General features: G+C 46.5%; 1 protein-coding gene across 3 annotated transcripts in view; it reads left to right on the top strand.

Moving 5' to 3' along the window:
* TGFBR3 (transforming growth factor beta receptor 3) overlaps positions 1 to 18,471 on the top strand; it is a 142,279-nt gene that overhangs the window by 75,653 nt on the left and 48,155 nt on the right. For all 3 annotated transcript variants that reach the window (XR_014512318.1, XR_014512319.1, XM_083444870.1), the window contains exon 4: positions 7,358 to 7,495. Coding sequence is in view for 1 of the 3 variants with exons in the window: in XM_083444870.1 (XP_083300996.1) it covers positions 7,358 to 7,495 (138 nt within the window). In the remaining 2 variants the exon portion in view is untranslated. The remainder of the gene's footprint in view (positions 1 to 7,357; positions 7,496 to 18,471) is intronic.

The following is an 18,471-nucleotide window of genomic DNA, read 5'->3' as shown; positions in this document are numbered from 1 at the left end:
TGCTGCCAGCCACACTGCCCCTGAAGGTTGTCACAGTGGATGGCAGGGACTTGCTAGGGGGGCAAGTGGTGCAACAAACGCAACCAATGGTGATGCGGATTGGAAATCACCAAGAGGTCATCAGCTTCAACGTCACCAAACTGTCAGGCACGCCGGTAGTCTTGGGCATGAGTTGGCTGCACAGGCACAGTCCAGCATTGGCGTGGTACCAACGCCAACTGACCTTCGGTTCCTCCTATTGCGCGGAACATTGCATTCTTCGTAGCCAAGAAGAAGGAGGGGAAGACACGCAGCTACAATTGAGCACGCTGCAAGCAGTGCCACGCAAGTACGCAGCGTTTTTGGAGGTTTTCTGCGAGAAGGAAGCAGACAAGCTGCCTCCCCACAGGCCCTATGACTGCCAGATTGACCTCCTGCCAGGGGCGACGCTGCCAGCCGGGAAACTGTATTCCATGTCTGAAGACGAGCTGCAGGAGCTCAAGGAGTTCATAGACCTCAACTTAAAGCGCGGTTTCATCCGGGAGTCGAAAGCAGCGGGGGGCAGTCCTGTATTCTTTGTGAAGAAAAAGGACACGCCCCAAAAAAGACTTGTAGTGGATTTCAGGCTCTTAAATTCAAAGACCAAGCCCACAGCCTTTCCAATGCCCAAAATAGATGACCTGCTTGCAACGGTGAGGAAAGGACGCGTTTTTACAAAGTTGGATCTGAGAGGGGCGTACAACCTGATCCGCATACGGGAGGGGGACGAGTGGAAGACTGCCATGTTCACGCCCCTGGGCACATATGAATATAGAGTTATGCCCTTCGGTTTACAAAATGGCGCCCACTGTTTTCAAGCGTTCATGCATCACGTCCTGGCGGGTCTTCTCTACAAGAAATGCGTCTGCTTCTTGGACGACATCCTGATATTCTCAGAATCTGAGGAGACCCACGAGGGGGACGTCAAGGAGGTTCTGCAGCGACTGCAGGAGCATCGGCTGTATGCAAAGCTGGAGAAGTGCCAGTTCGACAGGAAGGAGGTGGATTTCCTGGGCTACAAGCTGTCGGACAAGGGGCTCGCCATGGACAGCGCCAAGGTTCGCGCGGTGTTGGATTGGAAGAGCCCGCGCAATCGGAAGGAGGTCCAGCGGTTTGTGGGGTTCGCCAACTTTTACCGCAAATTCATCAAGGGGTTCGCGATGCAGACAGCGGCCATTACCGACACGCTCAGCTCCAAGAAGAAGAAGTTCATCTGGACGGAGCAAGCGGAGCAGTCCTTCCAGAACCTCAAGCGTCTCTTCTCGTCCGAAGGGCAGCTACTGCATGTGAATCCCAGCAAACCGCTGAGGGTTGAGACGGACGCCTCAGACAGAGCCGTGGGCGCCGTACTGTTGCAGGAGGACCCGCATGGGGACTGGAGACCGTGTGCCTTCTACTCTAGGAAGCTCAGCAAGTCAGAGCAGAACTACACCATCTGGGACAGGGAGTTGCTGGCCATTCATGCAGCATTCAAGGCGTGGCGGCACTTCCTCATCGGGGCCAAACACACTGTGCAGGTTCGCACGGATCATAAGAACTTGGAGTACTGGCGCACGGCAAGGTTCCTGAACCAGCGGCACATCAGATGGGCGGAGTTCTTTGCGGATTTCGACTTCAGGATAGAATACATCCCAGGCGACAACAACATCATGGCAGATGCACTGTCCAGAAAGCCGCAATACCTCGAAGAAGCGGCGCCAGCAGCGGCCAAGCACATTTTCGCCCAGAAAGCGTGGGCGTGCGCTTCCGCAACCGTGGACCTGGAAGCGGTCCGTCGAGCACTGCAGGAGGACTCCTTCGCTCTAGCCAAGATGGAGGAGGTGCGCAAGGGCACGGTGAAAAACGACGAGTTCCAAATAAGGGACGGATTGCTCATCCGCAGAGGAGCACTCTATGTACCGGGAGATGAGCTCCGCGCGAAAGTACTGCAGCAGTTGCACGACGCGCCAACCGCCGGGCACTTCGGCAAGGAGAAGACGGCGGAACTCGTTGCCAGAGATTTCTGGTGGCCCAAGATGAGGGGGGAAGTCGCGGAGTACGTCTCGAGGTGCGACACTTGCCAAAGGGCCAAGTCAGTGCACAAACCTCCGGCAGGACTGCTCGAACCGCTGCAGACCCCGAGCGAACCGTGGGAGAGGGTGGCACTGGACTTTGTCACGGATTTACCCAGCTCGAGGGGTAAAACGGCAGTGCTAGTGGTGGTGGACATGTTCACTAAAATGGCCCACTTCATTCCGTGCGCGAAGGTGGCCACGGCAGAACAGACCGCCAAACTGTTCATAGACCACGTCTTCAGGGTGCACGGACTGCCACGGTCTATCTTGTCCGACAGGGGGCGCCAGTTCATTTCGAGCTTCTGGCAGAAGCTGATGGGTTTCCTGAACGTCAAGATCAACCTAGCGTCGGCGAGACACCCGCAGACCAACGGACAAGCGGAGCGCGTCAACGCCATCATGCAGCAGTACCTGAGATGCTATGCAAATCAACAGCCGACGACATGGGTGGACTACCTGCCGCTCGCTGAGTTCGCTTACAACAACACGAAGCACGTGTCCACAGGGGTGACGCCGTTCTTCGCCAACAACGGGAGGCATCCCAGAACCTTCCCGGGATTAGAGAAACTGGGGGAGGGGGAGCCACAGGCAGCGGAAGTCTTGGCGGCGGAATTGCAGGAAGTCCACGATCAGCTTAGGAGGCAATTAGAGCTTGCAAAGCACGCATACAAACTGCAGGCTGACAAGCACAGGAGGGTTGGTGAAGACATACAGGTGGGAGACTGGGTGTGGTTAGCGGCCCACGCAGTGCCGACCAGATCTTTAGCTAAGAAGAAACTCGGACATAAGCAACTAGGACCTTACCGAGTTGAAGCACAGATCAATCCGGTGGCCTTCCGGTTGACACTTCCGGAAGGATCCAGAATGCACCCAGTATTCCATAGGTCGGTGCTCACGCCCTACAAAGCACCTCACCGATTTCAGGCGCAGGGCACGGCACCAGACCCGTATAGGGAGGCCCCCCCAAGGAGGGAGTCGCCAAGAAGAGAACCCATCAACCAGGTCACAGAGATTTTGGACTCGAGATGGGGGGAGGAGGGAGTAGAATATTTTCTCGCAAGGGAAGGTACCCCGGCCAGCGCCAACAGTTGGGTGCCGGACTATGCCCTGGACGAGCCTCTCCTCAAAGAGGAGTTTCATGCCTTGTTCCCACACAGGCCCATGCCAGCCGAGTATTTCGACGACTGGCTTTTCACACCCACGCTTTCTACCAGCACGTTCCAGGGATTCACATCGGACGAAGAACCAGCATTAGAAACACGTTCACCGGAGGGCTCGCCCTCGGGGTTTGCCTCAGACCGCTCGTTTTGGTGGGACAATCGAGGAGAGGAGAGGTGGCTGAGGGGCCCTTGGCAGGGAACGGACCCAGAGGGGAACGAGGGTGAGAGGGACATGGACGTGATGGGGGAGGACGTTGGGTTCGAGCATGGCGGCACGGAGATGGAAGCAGAGGAGAACGAGGTCGGCGAAGACATGGAGGACGAGCCGGATTTCTCTAACTGGATGCACGCCACGGGGGACGAACTGTATCCACCATTCACCCCCACAACGACGGAGCACCCAGCACCCCCGCCGGAGGAAGGGGAGGGGGGAAGGGGGGGCTTCGAGGGGGGGATGGATGTCAGGGGTTCAGGAGCAGAGTCACAGGAGAGGGAAGAAACGGAGAGCGAGGGGGAGGAGTCGGAAGGAAATGTCAGCGGCGACAGTAGTCCGAGGTCTCTGAGTCTCTCCAGTGACTCGGAGGATTCACAGAAAGGGGCCCCCATGGTCAGGGCAAGGGGGACACCTCGGGAAGAAGGGGCCAGAGGGGACTCAGAGAGTAACAGCTGGAAATCCGGACCAGCTTCCCCCCCAGAGTGCAGTAGGGGGGAGGAGTCCAAGGCATCGGGATCAGGGAGCGCGCAGGCAGAGGGAGAGCGTGAAGCAGGAGTGGCCACACCCTCGTCAGGGAGCGAGGAAACGGTCATCAGGAAAGTTAAACGCGCGCGCGCGCCAAGTTCAAATGTACAGGAGGGCGGCAAGGTGGGCAGCCCGGGTAGGGAGCCAGGTCCTAAAGCACGCCGAAGAGAGGGGGAGGAGTCAGAGGGGTCCAGCTCTGCGTCAGAAGAGTCCAGGAGGGAAGAGACCCCGGGGGGTAGTAAGACCCAGAGGAAGAGAGAGAGAAGGAGGAGGTGGAGTAAGATTAGAGTTTTAAGCTGGTGCACAGGGGGCGGAGATCCAGATAGAGCTTCGCCGGTCTAAAGCTCAGACGTAGAGCTGGGACGCTGAGATTTGTAAATGGAGACTATTCTTCAATAAAGACTTTGATACTGTACTACCGGCTAGCGTTGGTCCTTGGTGAGCTGGGACCCGGAGCCAGCTCTGACAGTATGTAACCTGAAGCGCATGTAACCCGAGGTACCACTGTACTTGTATCATCCTTTGAATGATGGTGCATGTGGGTTTTGGTTGTTTTGTAAGCACATATTATTGATGTTTTCCTGTTCGGTGCATCTTCAGAATACAGGCGATGGATTGCATGATAGCTGGCCTAAGTCACTGTGCCGCCTGAGGCAGGGAAGTCTCCGGCTTCTTCCCTGACCTTCCTTTTTGAATTGCTTTGCCAGTACATTAGCAGTGGCAATGCTGGCAGTCCCAGACTTAGGCCATCTTCTCTCTTAGTGTCCTTTCCCAGAAGGAAGCAGTGTGGGAAGATAGCCCTAAAATGTGCCTATGCTGTCACAACAGTGGGTGGCAGAGATAAGGGAGGAGGAGAGGGAGTGTGTGACCCTGCAAGGAGGCTAGGCTTCTTCACATAGCATTAAACCAAGGCTAGCTAACGTGGTTCCCTCCAAATGGACTACAACTCCCATCATCCCTGACCATTTCTCTTTCTGTCTGGGGCTGGTAGTTGGAGTCTCAAACTTCTGGAAGGTACCATATTGGCTACCTCTGCACTAACTGGTGGTACAGTGGTACCTCGGGTTAGGAACTTAATTTGTTCTGGAGGTCTGCTCTTAAGCTGAAACTGTTCTTAACCTGAAGTACCACTTTAGCTAATGGGGCCTCCCATTGCCGCTGCGTTGCTGCTGCACGATTTCTGTTCTCATCCTGAAGCAAAGTTCTTAACCCAAGGTAATATTTCTGGGTTAGCAGAGTCTGTAACCTGAAGCGTATGTAACCCGAGGTACCACTGTATAACCTTTCATCTCAAATGTCATTCCCAGTGGAATCGCAGACACTTCCTATACCTTCAGGTTGCTCAATTTTCCTCTTTTTCATGGCTACTGTCACCTGGTGTGTGCTTGGTTTTTTAAGAGAAGTGAGAAGGAAGTTAGATTATCTTGTTTATACAGCTCTTGAAGGAAATATGTTAGTACGTTGTGGGGTGGGGGAAGAGAATTTGGAAAAATATGCCCAGTATTCCAAACATTGATAAGTTCAAGCCAGAAAACTATGATTGCCCACTTACAATGAAGGAAGAGGTTTTAGGATAATGGTTAAACTGAAGTATTATTTACTGCTGAGCAGGTGTCTTTCTAAGTTTGCCCGAACACTGTTACAAGATCCAAAATATCTCATCTCTTTCCTGGAATTGTTTTCATTAGCAGACCTCATCCCGAGCTTGCTAGACTTCTCCAAGACTCCTTCCCTAAAGGCTGTCCAGCGCACACTCCGGACTTTGCAACGGAGAATCGCTCCAGACTTTTTCTCACAAGGGCTCACGAGGCTTGTGCGTCTCTGGGCTGCCCAGGGCCCATTCATCCAAAATCTCCAAACCTTCCCACAGAAGTCTGTTAACAGCAAATTTAGAAATGATGGGGACCATATGGCAACTGAGCTCCGAGGAGCCAGGAACCCCGGTGGCTTTAGGATGGTGGCTTTTCCCAGCAGTGCAGAACAGCTAATAATGACATTGTGACTACACTTAATCTGTGGGCGTCAGGGAATGTAGTATTGAATTGTCAGTGGCTTTGGAATTGCTGTGCAGACTGGGTTATTTGAAGAGAAAATGGGCACTCTGCTGAGGGTTCGGTCCTCCCAGTCAGAAACAGGTTTCCTAGCTTCCCTGCCATTTATGAGGATTAGGCTCAGGAATGCAAAACTGTGAACTTGGAAATTAGGGTTCAAATTCCACCTCGGTTCTGAACTCAGTAGGTGGCCTTAAGCATGCCTCTGCCACAACTCTACCCCCATCTGTAAGTGGTAAGGGTGTTCGCAAGTTACGTTTAAAGAGTATACAAGCGGTATACTCAATAGTTGAGCTGCACAAATCAGCGAGCGTACACAAGCTCTTTTATGCAAACAGCTGCACCTGTGTTCAGTGTGATGTGTGAAGAAGTCTAGAGTTGATTCCTCTCCTAATCACTCTCCTCACTGCTCTTGTAACTGCTTCTTCGCCAGTCCCTCTGAGCCCAAACCAACCACAGGGAGAAGGCCAGGCAAGCAGAGGGTGCCTCCCATCCCCTTGCTTCTGTCACTGCCAGGGCTGCCATACATCCAGGTTTGGAGATCCAAGAAAAGCCCTCAAATGTGTGTTTTTGGGGAGAGATGTTCCCCCAAAAAGCTCGATAACTTTGAACAGCAACCCTAACCACTGCTCACTTCTTTGGAGAAGGTGGTGGCAGGCAGCGACAGTAACGACGAGAAGCGAAGTTAGGGGGCTCTGGGAGTTGGCACTTGGTCCCCTGCCCTGCAGATGCCCATGGCTGGCCATACCATCAAACAGAGCAAGGTGGCCATCTTAGGCTGCTGATTTTGGGTTTTCTTATGTAAGGGCAGCAAATTGCTGCTAATAATAATAGATAGTTGTTGTTGTGTTGGTTGTTATTAGCAACAGACACTGTTGTTTTACTGCCAGGGAGGTGGAGAGGAACTTGTGGGGTTGTGTGTTTCAGGTGCCAAAATAACGTGACCAGATTTGAGTCCTGTGTGCCTACTTTGAGTTTGTGTGCATGAATTTTTTTTGCTCTGCCACAGATAGCAAAATTCATTGAGATGGCTCTGCAGATGTACAGTATTGCTAACCCCTCACCCCAGCCCTGGCAGTGTCCAGAACATTACTATTTCAGATTTCACATCAGTCATGAACCGAGCAGGTGGACTTAAGCACATTCCTTTTCCTCAGTCCCATCATCATCATCATCACCATCTTATCAACTTGTCTGTGTATAAGGATTACTGAGAAAATGTACACAAAGCACTTGAAATGTTAAAGAAGCACTATATATTAATTATTTTTGGAATACTTATCAAATAATGACCATATTTTAATTGGTTGGTGTGTATTTGTTTTTTTTTTATAGGTCACCTTACATTTGAATCCGATTTCTTCAATTCATATTCACCAGAGGCCATTGGCATTCATACTGAACTCTCCCGTTCCCTTGGTATGGAAGGTGAAAACAGAAAGACTTGCCCCAGAGATTTCAAGGTTTTTCACTGTAAGTATTGGGAGCTTCATGAAGCTTTGTAGCCACTTCATAATGGACCCTACTCAGTTAGCTGGTACAGTGGTGCCCCGCAAGACGAATGCCTCGGAAGACGAAAAACTCGCAAGACGAAAGGATTTTTCGCTTTCTGAGTTGCTTCGCAAGACGGATTTCCCTATGGGCTTGCTTCGCAAGACGAAACGTCTTGCGCCTTTTTTTTTTAAACCGCCAATGCATTCCTATGGGAAACCGTCAATACACAGTGGTGCTTCACAAGACGAAAAAACTCGTAGAACGAAAAAAACTCGCAGAACGAATTAATTTCGTCTTGCGAGGCACCACTGTACTCCTTTCGAAGAAGGGGAAGGGAAAGTCATGTCGATATAAAGAAATGTTAACTAGTTATCAGGTTTCAAAACAAAGGCTCTTGTGAGCAGTTAGGTGTCTTGTGGAAGCAAATTGAGTTCTCTCCAGTTATTTATTTGAACTTTTGTTTAAAATGGGGTTTATGGCATTGCCCTTAATGTGTGATCATCAATTCTAGTGGGCTTCCTATTCTGAGAGGCTGTGTGGCCTTGTGACAGATCATAAGCCCTGGAAGGCATGATACGAGCAATGCCAAAGGCAAGAGCATGGAAGAAAATGTTAACTAACAAACAACTTGCTTTCTGTGTGGTCTGCAACCAAATCTCTAATCACTTTGAGACGAGCCTCTTGGTGCACAGCGGAAAGTCTTTATTATTATTATTTGAGGTTTTGTTAAAGGTACAAAAAAACTAGGCCCAGGATGAAGTCATGTATGCGCTTCTCAAATACTGGCATGTTGCTCCTGGAGAAAGATCCAGCTATTACCTACTGTTTTGTAAATCACTCCTTCACAGTTTGCCAGGACATTCAAATTTGCTGTTTGTAAAGCTGAGCAGACTGGTTGTTTGGATTGCATTTTTAGGCTATGATATCATGTCTCATGGTGTGTCCTTAAAGCTTCACTATTTAACATCCTAATTTCGGAAACAAACATTACTGTTGCTGGTTGTAGAACAATTGCACGGGGTCCAGTCCTGCTTTATAAAGCACAGCCCACAACATGAAATAGGGCAAGTGATGTTCATCCTGAATTGGAATAAGAGAGTGAGTTTTCTCAAATTGCATCTGGAACCCAGCGGACAATCCAGAATGTAGTAATGAGAACAAATGTTATTACCACATGTACTGAACTCATTGGAATGCAGTTTATAGTGTAGTATTACACTATTCCTGCTATGAGCATGTGGGACAGAAAACTCTGGTTCGGGGCAGCTAATCTGGAAGAAGAGTTGTGAAGTGGATATTGTCTTGTGAGCTGAGCCTGAGACCCAGGCCAAATATTGGAAAGTCGGGGGAATCACATTGCTCAGTCCTCCTGGTGCTATACTACAGGATTCAAAGATCAGTTTAGTGCCCTGTGTATCTTGACCCTGAGATGGCCGTTTGATCCAGAGGTGAACTATCCTGTAAGTTTTTGTTTCTCGCATCTTTCCCTTTTCCCAATATTAAGTTCAGTTTACTACACACTTCTGTGTCAGTTTGCAAAATGCATGTGTGAATAATATGTGTGGCCAGTTCTTAAACAGTTCTTAAATTTCTCCTTACTAGCCAGAGTGTTCAGAAATGTCTACCCTCAGGCTGCCCTCACAGTTCCTCCAATGTCTAGGATGCAGAATTGTTCAAGCTTACTCTGACCCTTGTACTGAATATTTTCTTGCTTGATTGCCAGACTTTCCATGCCACTACATCCTGGAAAACATAGTATTTTGAATCCTTGCACATTCCCAGTTTGTTTTATTTTTTAATTTTGAAAAAAAAGTCCATTGTTTATAAAGAGAAATATGTGTGTCTTACATGATGTACTAATGTCAGAATTATTGTGTCTGTCTCTATGGAAGAATTTAGCTGGATGATTCATAGACTTTTTGGCTTCTCTTGCTAATGTAAAAGGACATTGCTTTTTCATTCAAAAATGTGAAGAGGTTATTTTCCATCAAAAACTCAATATTTTGAGATGAAGCTTCTAATAGAAAGATGATGAACTAAAAGGACCTATACTTTAAGGATTGAAAGAAAGGCATTCTGGGGCAACTGGCAGCCAAATTAAAAACTTTCAGTTAAGTTGCCACATAACAGTATGAGAGCTGTCTTAGTGGCAAGCCAGTCTCAGAGGCCATCTGGGTACCTCTCACGAACCTCTCAGCTAGCTTCTCCCGTATTTTGTCTCTAGCATCAAATAATCAGAGAAATCAGCTTTGAACGTGGAAATTCCATTTTTGGTTATTAATAGCAATTAAATGATACCGTGTTCAAAGCCCTTCACATGCATATGTGGCCTGGTTTTCAATGAGATGGTCAAACCTGTTTCTGGATGAAATTGTTCCAAACTGCAGGTGGGGGCTCACATAGCCATATGAGCATCCACACGGAAAAAAATCCTTCCACATAGATTAGGGCTGTCATACATCCAGAATCTCTCGGACATACCCAGGATTCATCTGTAGGAAATGGCGTCCAGGGAAACCCGGGCATATGGCAACCTGGAAATGTTGGGTTTTGGGGGCAAATTTCCTAAAAAAATAGCTCAAAAACTTAATTTTCTTTTTGGAGATTTTGCAAAAAAAAAAGCTCTACAATTTTTGTATCCAGATGCCAACTATAACATAGATGACAAGGAAAATGGCTCTAGGCTAGCCTTTCCCCTCCCACAATGGTTTTCTGAGTGCAGGAATTTAGCGAGCGTTGTTTGGTCCTGCTTAAAGAGAATATAAGACTATGTTCTGTCTCCACTACTGGAGGCAGCATGCCTCTGAATGCATGTTGCTGGGAATCTCCAGTGGGGAAAGTGCTATTGTGCTCAGGTCCACCTTGTGGGCTTCCCATGAGCGTCTGGTTGGCCACTGGGCGGACAGAGTCCTATACTAGATGTGGACCTTTGGCCCGGTCCAGCGGGGATCTTCTTGTGTTCTCAAAACATTCAATGGCATGATATCCCCTGCGTGACATGCTTCAGGTATACCACCTTCTGTGAGAACTAAGCCTCGTATGTTTTTGGATGTTACGGAAAAGATATTTTAAAGTAATAAAGCGTGGGTGAGGGGGTGAGGAAATGGGCCGATAGGAAAGGGTTAAGAAGCCCCCTCCTCACTCTACTCTTTGGCCAATTTGAAGTCCCCCTTCAAATTGTAACTTCAGCTGCTGCATTTTTTCAAAGCAAAAAAAGAAGAGTTCTGAGGGGGGAAAGAATCACAGAACTACAGTGGTACCTCAGGTTACATACGCTTCAGGTTACATATGCTTCAGGTTACAGACTCTGCTAACCCAGAATAATGCTTCAGGTTAAGAACTTTGCTTCAGGATGAGAACAGAAATCGTGCTCCAGTGGCGTGGTGGCAGCAGGAGGCCCCATTAGCTAAAGTGGTGCTTCAGGTTAAGAACAGTTTCAGGTTAAGAACGGGCCTCCGGAACAAATTAAATACTTAACCCGAGGTACCTCTGTATATGTAATTCCTCCGTTAGCGATATTGCAAATCATATCTTTGATTTTTCAGCAACATTAGTTCTTATACATATTTTATTTGTATTTTTATCACCCGTGCTCGTAAAATCTTTCTCGGGCGCTTATTATCCCTTTTGTGCGACCTCTGTGAATAGACAATGTTGAAGAGGACTGACTAGAACTACAGCCTGTCGACAACTGTACTTTTGAATGTGATTCACGAGGGAACAAATTCATAATGATTTTGGAGGATTTTTAAAACCTGTTTTGCATTGAAAAAAACTGGTATGTGCTTTAGGTTGGTTCCTTCCCCTCCACAGCCCCTCACATCTTGTTAGGAAGTGAGTTATGTTCTCCTCTACTAGGGGGATTAATTTAATAGCAGGAGTAAATCACTGTGAAGGGTAGATTGTTTGAGGTCTTTAGTGACTTGTTCATTCAAGCAGTTCTGGAAATGAAACACACGCACACATACATACAATCCAAATTGGGGCGCATAGGATTTCAGTTTTAGCCTTATAGGAACCTAGGGGGACTTATTTCTGGGTAGAAATGCATAGGATTGTACTAGTTCACATGACAGAACACTGTTCCATGACAAAACACTTTCTTCCATGCTGCCTGTTCACCTACTCGATTCCTGTAGAAATTACCACTTGGAACTGGGAAATACCATTCATATTTGAGCATGGAATCACCTGATCCCTGTAAATGGGATCCTGCTTGAAACTAGTGTTTGGATCGCAGGGTTTATATGCCTCCATGGAACATCTTTCAGAGCCTTCTGGAATTTTGCAAGTTTCTGCCTTATTTCTTCCTTGAACTTCCTTTCTTGGACTTGACTATACAGCTGCAAATAAAACGTTTTATGTTGTAAAGTGCAATATGTGACACTAGATGGCGACAGTGAGCTATGGCAAATTCAATGTATTTTTCAAAACATTTTTTAGAAAAGCATTTTCACAGCGTTCTTTTAATATGTGTGTAGATTCCACCTTACTTTCCAAATCTCACTTGGAGCAGAGGTGGATGTAGGTGTGTAAGTCTAATCTGAATAGACCTACTGTAAAACAGCACTGGGAATGCATGGCCAAACCGAATAAGCCTCTGCTGTTCCCATGTACCACTTTAACCACGTAACCTGACCCTTTGCCAGATTAAGGATCTATAATGTACTGCATTCACATACCCATAGGAGGCCAGTGTTCTGGCTTCTCATCCAGCTGTGGCAGATTTCTTCGCCATTTAGCATTTCAGTTATAAAAGAAAAGTCTTTGCACAAGGAGCACAACAATTAAACATCTGATGCAAAGCAGTTTCATTAGCGGTGCCCTTAAACCCTAGAGATACTGGAAGGCAATAGGGGAGAAAGCCATTCCTTTCCCCCTCGCAGGATTTAAATATCTCCAACCTGCTGTTCCGTCCTGGAGGGTAAGGGAAATCCCAGCCGCACTATTGCTAATTCCTCTCCCTCCTTTTTTTTCTGCTTCAAGCAAGTTTCCGCATGAAGGTATTGGCAGGAAGCCATGCTTTTTTATTTTTTATTCTAGTGTCGAAGAGGTGGCCTTTGCAGGTGTTACTCAGCTGGTGGAAACTTTTGCTTCAGGAGGTAGCCCTTTGACTTTCATGGCTCGAGATCTTTCCTGCTGGAATGCGGCTGTTTGTTATGGAAACTACAATGAATCTTCCTTAGATACTTCATGCAGTCCGTGGCCACAGAGACATTAGTGGGTTTAAGCATTCAGCAGAGGGCATGTGCAGTGGTTTACTATTTTGAACATTCTTGACACAAAGCCAGCAATATTTATTCAAAGGCCTTTATAGCACACCCTTCCCCCTATGGGACCAGGGCTGGTTACATGCAGCTCAACACAATTAAGCCATAACTTCCTCCATCCCCAAAGGTTGTGCAAAAAAAGTGCACCTTGACCTGACATCAGAATGTATACAGTGGACGTTCAGGTTGCGGGAGGCACGTTCACAACCCTCAGCATTCGCAACCTGCAGTGATGTGTCTGTGGACACGCGGGTCGCGATTTGGCGCTTCTGCGCATGCGCAAAGCGTGATTTAGTGGTTCTGCACATGCGCGAGCGCCGAAACCCAGAGGTAACCTGTTCCGATACTTCCGGGTTCGGTGCGGTACGCAACCCGAAAACACACAACCTGAAGCATCTGTAATCCAAGCTATGACTGTACAGCCACAAGGTGCACCTAGGAGGGGAGGACTTTCCAAAATTTGGGGACCTCCAAATTCTGTCTCTCTCTTACACCCCCCCACCCTTACCTTCATATATGTTGTGGGCCTAAGGACTGTGATGCAAGTCCCTGCCTGTCACTAATGTCATTGGGGTGGGATTCATGAGCATCCCTGCCATACCCAGAATTCTGGATCAGGGCATTTGGCTGCATGACTGAAACATCTTATTCCTTGCTCATGAGTATTGATTCCAGAAAGGTTATGTACAAGGTTTTTTTTAGGGTAGGGTCCCTCAGGGTACATCCCTTTGAGAGGTGTGCAATCTACCATTGGTTCCTGACTCTATATGTTTGCACAGGTAAGTAATCCTACTGGCTTTAAAGGGATTGTTCGTGGTGCACTTGGTGATCCAAAGCACACACACGCTGTGGCAAAGAATGAATGGTTACTCTGCTTAAGGCTAGCAATTAAAAGTCCTGTATCCATTTCTAGAAATATAAAGTGAAGCTGTGTCATTATTTCTGGTGAAGCCCGGTTTGCTTCCTTCTCCCAAGAATATGTTTCAGAAATGTTGGGCCCTTGCCATCAAACCACAGACCGCTCTTTGGTGTGCACTGGATTTTGGATGGCTGTCAAAACTCACTGAAAAACAAGTGCTATTTCTTTTCCTGTGCCTAGTATTTAACGGGAAATCAGGAGGCTACATTTCCAATCACTTGTTAAATCAACCCAGATGTGAACGGAGCACTAGGCTAAGAGGAGAAGAGGGTAGAATAGGGTAGGAAATGTAGAACTAGTGATAAAACGTGAATAAATAGTGACCTTCATATGATTTCAAGTCAAAGAAGAGGACAGGGGGCAAGTTTCCTAAAGTTTGTATGTGAATAATTTTATGGGATTTTCAAAAAGTTCCTTTTGTGTCCAAACCAGAGAGAAATTGAATTTATTTATTTTTTTGCTTAATTCATTTGTCAGTTCATTTCTTCCCACTACCTTATGCTGCTTTACAGTATGTGGAATTAGCTGTTCAAATTCCTGTTTAAAGTAAAAATAATTCCTGTTTAAAGTGAAATTAAAAGCCACTTTCTTAGGCCACTAACTATGGTCATATCCAGTGTTTGTTCTACTCAGAATAGACCCATTGAAATTAATGGGCATCACTAATTTCCATGGGTCTACTCTCGGTGAAAGTTAATTCGGCTACAACCCAATATTTTGACTATCTGCCACTAAACTAAGGATGCCAGAATGGAAGGTGTTGTTTATATAAGCGCTTCCAACTGGGATTCTGCACTTGGATTCATTAAACCTTCCTAGAATAGTGGAATAGAACTAGGTGGGGAGAGGGTTCATGGTCAAGAAATTATGGACTTGTAATTATGTTAGGTTCCAGTTACAAGTAACATATGATGCACCAGCTTTTTTTATCTGCTTTAAAAAACACACACAAATAAACGAAAATAAGCAATTGTTGCTGACTGAAATTATCATTGCCCCAAGCATTTTTACTACATACTGCATGTTCACTATATTGACTGTCATGTTAGAAATATGAATGCAACTAGATCAGTGTGCCTCTTACAGTGCTTTGACTATAAAGCACTTATATATTTACATATGTAACAGACTATTTACCACACACATCTACGCCTTTTGATATATGGTAGATCTCTCTTTACACGCAGCAGGACAAATGAGACAGCCAGATTACCAAGGAGTTGCCTGCACGTCACAGGAAGCTACCAATTGCTAAATCACCATCTATATCTACATCGAAGCCACCTCAGTGCCAGAAGGAAGATGTTCTCTCCCAGGAGTGGAGAACATCTGGACAACGTATGTTGCTGGACTACAGTTCCCATCATCCCTGACAGTTGGCCAGACTGTCTGGGGCTTATGGGAGCTCAGGGTCTAGTAACAACCGGAGGGACATAGGTTCTTCAGCCCTGATCTCTCTCTCCTTATCCATGTTTACTGGGACCTCCAGTCCCATCAGATGTTGCCTTGGTGCAGGGCTTGCCCACCTTTCTGGGGTCAGTGGACACATTTGGAATTTTGAGAAAGTGCAATGGACTTCCGTAACAAAATGACCACTAAGCTTGCTGACAGAAGCTCTTTGCACATCTCTGTTTGGTACAGCAGGGAGGGAAGGGTGCTCAGCCCTAACATCCACTGAAATGCGGGCAGGGTTAAGGAATGTTTTCGATGTCTGAAAGGCTGAGCGAGTACAGTCAGAATCTGAGCATTGTTCATGCATTGCGGAGTTTTGAGAGGATATTTCTTTCGACTTTTTGCTGGTGCTATAAGAGCTACTGGCAGACACATTGGCACCCATGGACACCACATTGTCAACCCCTGCCTTAGTGCAACCACCAGCAGGTTTGGGTCATATAATACAGTACTTCTTGGGAGCTAAAACAAATCAGACATTCATGAATGTTCGCACTGGACTTGTTGTTCACTTAACATTTCTGTAACTTATATAGAAAATCAACAGATTTTCTGCTATTCTGTCAACGCAAACAATTGCTCCACTTTGGTTATTTCTGGCAGGAAGCACTAGGCTGGCCTCTTAGTTTAATTAGATGTAATAATGAAGTAGAGGTGGGAGGATGAGCAGAGATAACATAAATGGAGGTGGCGAGGGGTGGGAATTGGATTACAGAAAGGGCCACCTTGAATATTATATTTGTTACCCCTCTCAAATGTAGTGCTTGGGACACAGCCTAATGAGGTGCTCACTTTGTCCCTGATAAGGGTATCTGTACCTTCTTGAGCAGGCTTTTGCTCATCAGATAACTCAAGCAGAAAATGGCCTTGGCAGTCATGCAAGAGCAAATCTTCTGTTCATCTGCATACTTTTAAAACCAGATTATGGTAAGGAACATAAACAACCATAGAGTCAAGGGCATAGATTATTCTGTCTCTTTCTGGGGAAATTAAAGAAAAGTCAGCAACGAACTCCAGTCTGGTATGAATTTATGATATCTAACTGCTGGGGGAAAAACATGTGCTGGTTTGAAATAAACCTTCTTTCCACAAACATTTAATTTAGCATTTTTTGTCTTTTCAGGGATCTACAGTGAGTTTCTGGTTAGTGGAGGGAGAAAGTGGTAGATCATGGAATCCTATTAGTTTTAATTCCTAACAGTCATTTCGATATTGTTTCCCTTTATTTCTGTAGCTTTCTATTCAGACTGGTCATGTCTGTTAAGCAACCCACCACCTATTCCAGCACCCATTTGTAATGTGTATCTCAGGAAGTTTCTTCACATATTTGAGAAATTTCCTTTTATTTCACTCTTAATTGTCTAAGAACTGTCTTGGTGACCCCACGAGATTGTCACTCTCACCTTTATGAGTGCCATGGAAAGATCATGGAGATGGGGTGGTCAGATCCTGTGGAAGAATGGGAGAAGCTTGGGGAATGGGAGCTTGATGGCACAGGTGAGAGTCCTAGTGGGATGAGGGGAGTGAAATTGGGACCCCAATAGATGTTCGAGTCAGGCAAGAAGCCTGGTGGTTTAGGGGATGCAAAGACCTTGGAGATGGCGCAGCCTCTGACCCATATCTCTTCCCGTGGCACCTTCCTCCTGCCAGTGAGAAGACTCCTCCTTTGTAGCAGGTGACTTGAAGTAAATCAGATACTGAGCCGCTGATGAAACTGCCTCTGTCTCCCAGGACACCTCAAAGACCCCACACACTTGAAGGAGTGCCCAGTTCCTTGCCCACTTTTGAGACTCTGGCCACTTGTTGCACTAAGAGCTATGGCCGCCCTGCCCTTCAAAAGAGAGGTGCAGGGACCATGTCACGTGCTGGATCAATGTCTTAGCTTGAGTTTAGCCATGCGCCAATACCTCTTTACACATGTTCCTTTGTGCAACCTGAACTTTTCCTGTGCACTGATTTGATTTGTGCGTTAAAACCTTTGACAGAAACTGAATCCGTAGTTCAAGTTCTTTGCCTACCAATGAGGGCCAGGACACTTGGCACTGCCACAGAATGACTTTAAAAAAAACTTACTGATCCATTTCCATGTTAGAATCTGTTTCCATGTTTCCATGTTAGAATCTCGCTTATAGTAACAGTCCTCCCTTTATTCTTTTCTTTACACCCCAACAGATGCTTCTTCCTGGGGAGTCATACACATTAGTTGTTGAGGTCATCAGACCTGGATGAGCCTTTCTTACTTACTTCATGTGGAATTCCAACTTACCACATCTACATTCATGTTGTAGAGGTGGCAAAAGTTTTAACAACCCCAAATTGCAACACTTGGAATCAAAATCTAGCTTGCTTGGCCTTTCAGATACAGCAAAGTCCAAGGAAACTGGCCAATCCAAGGAGATGTCACAGTTCCTTGTGGGTAAGAAGTTACCTACAGAATTGTTGGAAATCAAACCTGGTTTCAGCAGCGATCATGTCTTAGGGGAGGGAAAATGCATTTTAGAAACCTCATTGCCACAGTTAGCTGAAAAGCTCAGGCCGCTTCAGAAGAATGGGGAATAAAATATAAGAATAATTCCAGTGCTGTATACAATTGGGAGCGAAGCGTAACATAGTTTGAAAGACAAAACCTTTCACCCTGTGTACATTTTTAAAGTGTGTCTCTCTGCTGTAACACAAGTGGAGCTGAAGCTGCACACAGCAACAGAGCGGGGTGACAAAGGCTTGTCAAATGTTGGAAGCACCAATAAGAGCAGGAAGTCCCCAGTCAGCAGAGGTGTTAAGAGCATCAGCTGAATCGAGGGAGACATCTAGCAGCAGGAAGAATATATATTGCCCCCAAAATTGTGCATATGAAGCCCATCAATTCTGGTCGGGTTGTGAGACTCTTAAGATCATTTTAGTCACTTTATTTCTTTGTAAACTCTTCCATTTTGGGGTAACTACTTAGCAATGCTCTGTTTGCATTGTTAATAGGTCATGTTTTGAGAGCACAGCATCTCATAAGTATTAGGCATATGTTAACAAAAGGAATAAGAAGCACAGACATACTCATCATCTCATATTACTAGCTAAAGAGGTACTCATAGAGCTAAGAAAAGAGTTTGTGTAGAAGGACTGCTGTTAACGTGTAGTTTTTATCATGTTAGTCATGTTCAACGGAATCCATTTTCCCCCAGTGGATTAATATTTTCAAAGACCATCCAAAGGTTTCTGATTCATAGATTTTTGTGTCAGCAAAGACCAGCCAAAGTTCTCCGATTTAGAGAATTTCTCGTCTGCAAAGGGTCAGCTGCCTCATTTTGGGAAGGAGAACA

The sequence above is a fragment of the Podarcis tiliguerta genome, assembly GCF_965153285.1.
Source record: "Podarcis tiliguerta genome assembly, chromosome: 6".
Lineage (NCBI taxonomy): Eukaryota > Metazoa > Chordata > Lepidosauria > Squamata > Lacertidae > Podarcis > Podarcis tiliguerta.
This window is presented reverse-complemented; position numbering and strand designations above follow the sequence as displayed.